Source organism: Haplochromis burtoni, unplaced genomic scaffold (genome assembly GCF_018398535.1).
Source record: "Haplochromis burtoni strain Fernald_Lab_line unplaced genomic scaffold, NCSU_Asbu1 Contig_593, whole genome shotgun sequence".
In the NCBI taxonomy this organism is placed as follows: domain Eukaryota; kingdom Metazoa; phylum Chordata; class Actinopteri; order Cichliformes; family Cichlidae; genus Haplochromis; species Haplochromis burtoni.
In genome coordinates, this window is record NW_024582954.1 from 199,834 (window position 1) to 207,040 (window position 7,207).

The following is a 7,207-nucleotide window of genomic DNA, read 5'->3' on the forward strand; positions in this document are numbered from 1 at the left end:
CCTGTTGCTAGTTAACCTAATTGACAAGAAGAATGTTCATCAGCTTTTTTCTTTTTAATAGCACTTATTTTTCCAGTCTTTTGTGCCAACTATTTTCACACAGGTTGCTGTCATATTTTTCAAGACAGTTAAATATCCAAGTTTAAACATTTCATATTTTTTGTATTTTCTATTGTGATGATAATATGGGTTTATAAGCTATGCTGATTAATGCATTATCTTTTGGTTTATATTTCAAACCCAAATTTTTAGGAATCGCTGTTGTGTGAAGATCGATAACTACTTTTTTTTTTACTGGCAAATCTGTGAAATGCAGATATTTAACAATTAAGGTGTGAGACTTGTGTTTTTTATTGTACAGTTGTGTTTTAATAAGAGTTTGCTGCTTCCAGGGCAGTAAGGGTTAAAAGTGGGGTAAGATTATTCTTACTTATACTAAATTTAACTTCAAGGCAATCATCATTTGCATTTGTATCGAAATACAAACCTCCCCTGATGAAAATCTGATGAATTCCACACCCACCTTCTGCCTTCTGCTTAACTACACAATAAATAAGCTATTTCCTGCAGTACCACTAAACAGTAACTCTGCGAGGTAAAATGCAATGTGCAATGTGGGATTATGTTTTGACTGCGAACAGCACACACTGAGATTGTACAGCTACCCATAGGAGGCAGCAGATAACAGCTCTCAAACACTGCAAAGAGTGGGCTATGCATAAACTTTTAATTTACAAGAATTAAAGGATTACAAGCTACCAGGACAATCAGATAAGTTCCCTTTTTCTTTGTAGTTTTACTTTGGTGACCTTTTATGCTTATGGCTGTATGAGGACAAGGAAATGCTTCAGAACCCTCTATAAGAAGCCAAACTCCTCATCTAGGATCCTTCTGCTAGACATGAGCAAAGCTTATGTGCTGCTGGACAGGACCTTCCACACACCTGCAGAGAGGGAGTGAAGGAAGCTGGAACACAGATTATAATCTAGGAAGTCTTTGGTTACTGAGGGTCCTGAGACTACAAAGGTCTAGCTGCAAACAACATTTATCCTAATCAAGCCTCGTCCATCTCAAATATCTCACCTCTCAGCCCACCTGTCAGCCTCTATACTTTCCTTTATCCTCCCCTAACCTCTCTCTCTCATCTCCATGTCTATTGTCTTTCCTTCATCCATCATTCACAGCCATCACCCCTCTGGTCCCCTCTTTGCTGCGCAGTTGGCCATAACCATCTGACAGTTCGACCTTTTCACACAGAATCTATTACATCTCCCCAGCCACTCTTTATCTTCATCTTCCAATTCACTCTACCAGTCACCAATCCAACCAAATATTCACAGACTGCTTGCCTCCTCCATTTGAGGTCTCACACAGTTCCAATGTCACTCTTTCACTCTGAACATAGGATTATCATCTATGAGATGCTTTGCCAGGATGGGCTGAAGCAAACAGGGAGAAAAGCGGTAATGTGTCCTTCTTTATCGCCACAGAAGCCAACAGTGGATGTTATATTTCTTTTTTATTTTTCACACCTTAAGGCACAAACAGCCCACACCCCACTGATGAGCACCATAAGCAGGATTATATAAGGATGATAACTAGCGAAGAGGAGGCTGGAGCGGCAAGGGGATATTAGCTGCTTCGGAGACTGGAGGAGGATAAGGCACGAGATACCCACCACAACATCTTCTCTGCTTGGTTGGCTTCCCACGACTGGCTCAGTATCAGCCCACTATCAGCCTGGGGAGGGAAAGATGGGGAGGCAGCAATGGTGGCTCAGAGGAGAAGTGGGAGGAGGAGGGCCAAGGAAATAAGGCCACAGGCTGATTAGGAAAAGTAAGTGAGGGAACAGAGAAAAAAGAGAGATAGATGGAGGAAAGGTTAGGGGGTTGAAATGGAGGGGGTGAGAAATGTTCCATCCCTCTGGCCATAGTCCTGATGAAGCCGGGATAGAGATGTCAGGCCACATCCTGTCTGCTGGGGGAAGGGGGGGGACTGGGTTCAAGCAGCAGACAATTACACTTCAAGCCACAGGCCCTCAGCCAGCCCAATGCATTTTTGTCTTTCTCTCCATCTCTCTTCCTCTTTGCTCCCCCTCCCCCCAGCTCTGAGTATCCTCAAAGCTATCCAGTATCAGCACCACTTGATTCTCCTCTGTTCCCAAAAGCTTCCCGGAGGCCGATCAAATGTCTCTTTCTGGACCGCAGAAGGATGAAATATGGTGCAAGGTCACAGATCTTGCTTACATCAGATGACACCTTAAACCTTCCATTTGCCTCTTTCTCCCTTCTATAGCCAGTGCACTCGAGGACAATTGTTCTCACTTTTCACAAATAATACATATTTTCTCCAGCTTGATTGCCACTGAAGATGTCATTTTGATGTCACTCTCCATTACTTTGGAGGGAGCACCATGTTAAACACCACTGATGACCTACTGAGGTTCAGCCACAGACCAATCTAGTGCAAATAGTTCGTTGAAAGCATTCCTTGTTTCTCCTCATTTTACAGGAAGGCAGGGTTTTTTTGGGAAGAGATGCAGTTGATATTTTAACAGTGAATCAACGGCAATCAAATACTTTTAGCAAAAACAACCGCGAACGCATTTCTACTTACCATTTATCTCAACATCTTTTCCACTCTCTTTCACACTGGGTAAACAGTTTTCAAGATAAACTCCATTGTGATAGCAGCTATCACCCTCACTCAGTAGTGGTGGCTGGTCCCAGCATAAACATGGAGTCTGCATGATGCCACAGGGTCTGTTGGATGTACTGGAGGTTAAACAGTCCTCAAGCCACTGGCACAGCATCTGACAGGCTGCCATGCTAGGGTTGCGCTTCCCCACCACCAGATACTCTGTCTTGAAATCTCCACTTCCCTCTGTGATTGCCATACCAGCCCTAGGATGTCCTTTCCTCATTTGTAGAAACTGTTTCCCAGCCTCCAGGAAGGCCACAGGCGCAGATGTATCACAAAGCCTCACAACTTCATCAAAACTCTCCATGCCCAGGTAGGTGCGTGTAGTCTCCAGGAAGGAATCATACTGGAATGTGCGAAGCTGCTGCGCCATACAGTGCTGAGTGGGTTTAGTCACTTTGATGAAGATTGTGTAGCGTCGTGGATCGGGGTTCTGTAGGGTCCAGGAACAAGGCACGGCGGGAAACACTGAAGAAGACAGGAAAAAGCCAAAAAAGCGGCTTTGGACTACTGTGGAACACAAATCAGACTCTGGGCCAGAGGGGGCTGCATGACAACAACCCCTCATCAGCAGAAAAAGGGCAATATGCAAGAATAGCACTGGGAGTGGCCACCTTGCCTGGCCAGGAACCAGAAGAAGAATGCTTGTCATGGTGTGTGGATTAATAGAAGGAGACACCTCTCTCTGACTGTGGATGAGTCAACTTCCAGCTCAGTGTGGTGAGGAAAGAAGAAGGAAGAGGAGGGGGAGTATAGATTCTTTCAAAAACGCAGTAACTGGCCCATGGCTGCGTCAGTCGACCCTGAGAGTCACAGGAACCTGCAAACAGAGAAAGGACAAGATATAAATCTGATCACACAATGGTACTGGATTATACTTATTCTGTTTATCTGCATGATGAGAAATCTCACTCAGCTATTATTGTTTATGCTGCAAAATGAGAACGACTGTGGTGACTTGGGCTCTGTAGACAAACAAGAAGACGAACAGCAGCAGATGGAAGGAGGGAAGCTGTGATTTAGTTTAAGTTTTTCTTCATTATGTGAGTTCAAATTGGTCTCCTCCTGAGAGACAACTGTTTTCCTCATATGTCTGCTCCCATATTTCATCCGGCAGCACATTAATTTGTCCAATTATAAGACTATTAATTACAAAAAAGGCAACACCTGCAGTCATTCATTAATCCACTTTATCAGGGCCCAGCAACAGACAGAAATGCTATGATCACTACTTGTACTTGTGTTTGCTTATTAAAGCCAGAACAATTACCTTATGTATTGCTGTCTGAGACACTTTGGAGTGTATTTCACTTTTGACCCATTTCTTCTTTTAAACTCCTCTCTCTCTCTCTCTCTCTCTCTCTCTCTCTCTCTCTCTCTCTCTCTCTCTGTCTTTTTTTACATTATATGAAGGACTGCGTTTCACTGAGTAGCTTTGCTGCTTTTAGTAGTTAAAGATCAGTACTACCATATTGAAATGCTGTGATGTGGAAAACAGCTTTAGAATGGTAAACGGCATCATTCAAATTTACATTGCTTTATTCCTCTTGTAGTGAAAATTAAATCGTTTCAGCTGAGTGAACAAATTAACTTCAAATGGGTGCTTTATAGGAAATTGTTGAATCCATTGTTTAAGGTGTTCTATGAAAAACAAAAGGCAGAATGTTCAAGGGAGATCTGAACAAAGAAACAACACAATAACATGAAGACATGACGAAAACAGGTTCAACTGATAGAAGTTTGAAGAAAGTGATAGAAATGTGTTCGGCAACCTTCAAGTGCAAGTTGCAAAAACTTTCATATACATTTCACGGTATTGTGTATTCTAGCAGTCAAAAGGAAAGCAGTTGCTGTTTGTCATAAACCCCCAGACTGACCCAGCAAATATTCAAAATTTTATTATAAAAATTATAAAAAGAAAAGGCAACACTATTGGCAATATTCTGCTTTCTGAAACACAATGAATATAAACCTATTGTGGTATTTTTGTGGCTATAGTTTAGATCCATGGAAAATGACAAATTTTTCTTTTTGTTACATTTTATTTTGCCTCTATATCACCAAAGTGGATTTTAAATCAAATGTCAATATGCAATTAAGACAGCAAACCTTCAACTTTAATTCAAGGGGTTTAACAAAAGTCATGTTTTAAGGATTTAGGAATTAAAGCTATTTTTAAAGATAGTCCTCCATTTTCAGAACTTCAACAGTAACTGGACAAATGAACATAGATTTGCATGTAAGGATTGGTTTAAATGGATGAAAATCCTTGGCAATGACTGCCTGAAGTCTGGAAATCATGGACATCACCAAATGCTGTTTCCTCCCTTGAAATGTTCTGCCAGGTCCTTACTGAAGCCGCTTTTAGATGCTGCTGCTGCTTGTTTGTGGGTTTCAGTTTTGTCATCAGTAACTGAAAAACACGCTCTGCTTGACTGAGATCGTGTGACTGAGAAACTCTTGAGTTGCTTTTGTAGTTTTCTTTGGGTCGTAATCCATTTGCACTATAAAATGCCATCTGATTTGTCTGAACTTCAGCAGAAAGTGTAACCCTGTACACTTCAGAATTTATCCCACTACTTCTATCAGCAGTTGCATAGCACTGTTCCACTGGCAGCCATGAATGCCCATGCCCATAAGATTACCTGTTAAACATGGTGGAGGCAATGTGTAATGCTTTGGCTCAATGTGTGTTCTTTTCCTTCTCCATACTTTTCTCTATCGTTCTGGCACAAGTGCATCTTGGTTTTATCTGTTCAAACATTTTATTTCAAAGCTGGGTGACTCCGTTCAGATGTTTTGTGCCAAAGTCTGCGCTGGCCCTGGTGTTCTTGAGTGTAGCTGGCATTTTGCGCCCTGTCTGGATGCATACAGTACATAGCAGTTGCAAAATCACAGACTTAAGATAATGAGAACCAATTGCTCAGATGTAAATTCAAACAACAACAAGGTAAATATGGCACTATAAATTGATAGCAGGCACAACTGGATCTCTGTCGTGGACCTCAATATGGATTTCACATAGAGAGATCCTGACAGCAATTTTGTTTAGTGTAGCCAAGGAAACTAGCACAATGTGAAACCTGTGCCTGATTAATCAAAATGACCTGTGTGTGTCTGTGTTTGTCTATAGGGAGGCTTGAAGTGGGATAGCATTAAAGATACAGTAAGCTGTTGGGACTCAATAAAGATGAGCTATTATAACAAATGAAACACAATCTAAACAGAAAATTTAGAAAGCGGTCTGTAGTGTCTCTACAGAATGGAGTTTCATTTCCAAGCAATGTTAATTAAGCAAACCATAATCAACCTATACAGCTGGCATTGTCAAACAAGAGCATTTTCTCTTTGACGATAAAAATGAAGCCACTCCGAACAGCTTTGGAACTTCACAGATCTCAGATCACTGTAGTAAATAAATGATGACGATGATGATTTGTACAGAAGAAAAATAAATGCTTTTATATTTCATGGTGTATTTTAAATGCTTTGTGTAGCAACTTTATAGCTGCCCATTAAATTAGGAGAGATACAATAAGCTGATTTAACCACACAAAATGACCACACTCCCTTACATCTGTTTTTTTTTAGTTCCAAAAAGGAAGAGAAGCCAATTTAAAAAAGTAGGCATTTCTCCAAATCCTGAAATAGCAGAAATTTCTGTATATTAACAGCATATGAACACCCTTAAAAACTTTATGTTGCTAATCATTGTTCATCCGTGGCTACTGCAATCTGTATTCTTGGATTGTCACTCGTGACATACTGGACTTTCCTACATTTGTCAGCATTCCTTTGAACAGAACATTTGAGATAAGTTTTTTCAAAGTTGAGTTCAAGGGTGTAAATTAAAAAAAAACAAAAAACTCTGATGTGGCAAAATATCAATCTTTAAAATTACTGAAGATTTACTATTAGTAATTGGGGTTCTTTTTTTAGCCTTTTTATGGATGTTAAAAGATTTATAACTAAATGGTGCTCCTCTGGTGCAGTGATTCTTCTAGTCTCCTTTCATCTTGCCGTTGCTCACACCTTGTCCTGTTTCACCTTGTTTTTTCCCGTCTCATCCTGGTGGCTCTCTAATTTCACCAATCTCTTTCACTAGACAAACCTGACATGAGTGAATTGAATCAACGTTTAATGGAGGATAAAGACCTGGTAGTGACAGCTCCACCTCTTCTTTCTCCAACCCCTCATTCACTCACCCATTTTTCCAACTCCTCCTGCTCTTAACAAATCTTATTACCCAATGCACAGCTGCCTGTTCATGTCAAAACTCCCCTCATTACTAGGGATGGGTATTGATAAGATTTTCACGATTCCATTTTCGATTCTGTTTAACGATTCGATTCTTTATCGATTCTTTATCGATTCTTTTTAAAAAAGGAGAACACTAAGGTCGATTAGCTTAGAACTTTGTTTTATATCTTCTCTTTGAACAAGATAGAAATGTAGGAGTAACATGGCCTTACAAACCCAACAGTGAGATCTTAAGAGATCCAGCCTA

General features: G+C 40.6%; 1 protein-coding gene across 10 annotated transcripts in view; it reads right to left on the reverse strand.

The window, feature by feature from the left end:
• The window catches only part of adgrb1a (adhesion G protein-coupled receptor B1a), a 207,670-nt gene that overhangs the window by 156,812 nt on the left and 43,651 nt on the right, over window positions 1-7,207 (reverse strand). For all 10 annotated transcript variants that reach the window (XM_042214604.1, XM_005948362.3, XM_014329598.2 and 7 more), the window contains one exon: window positions 2,617-3,520. In XM_042214604.1, coding sequence (XP_042070538.1) covers window positions 2,617-3,352 — 736 coding nt within the window. In that variant the 5' untranslated portion in view covers window positions 3,353-3,520. The remainder of the gene's footprint in view (window positions 1-2,616; window positions 3,521-7,207) is intronic.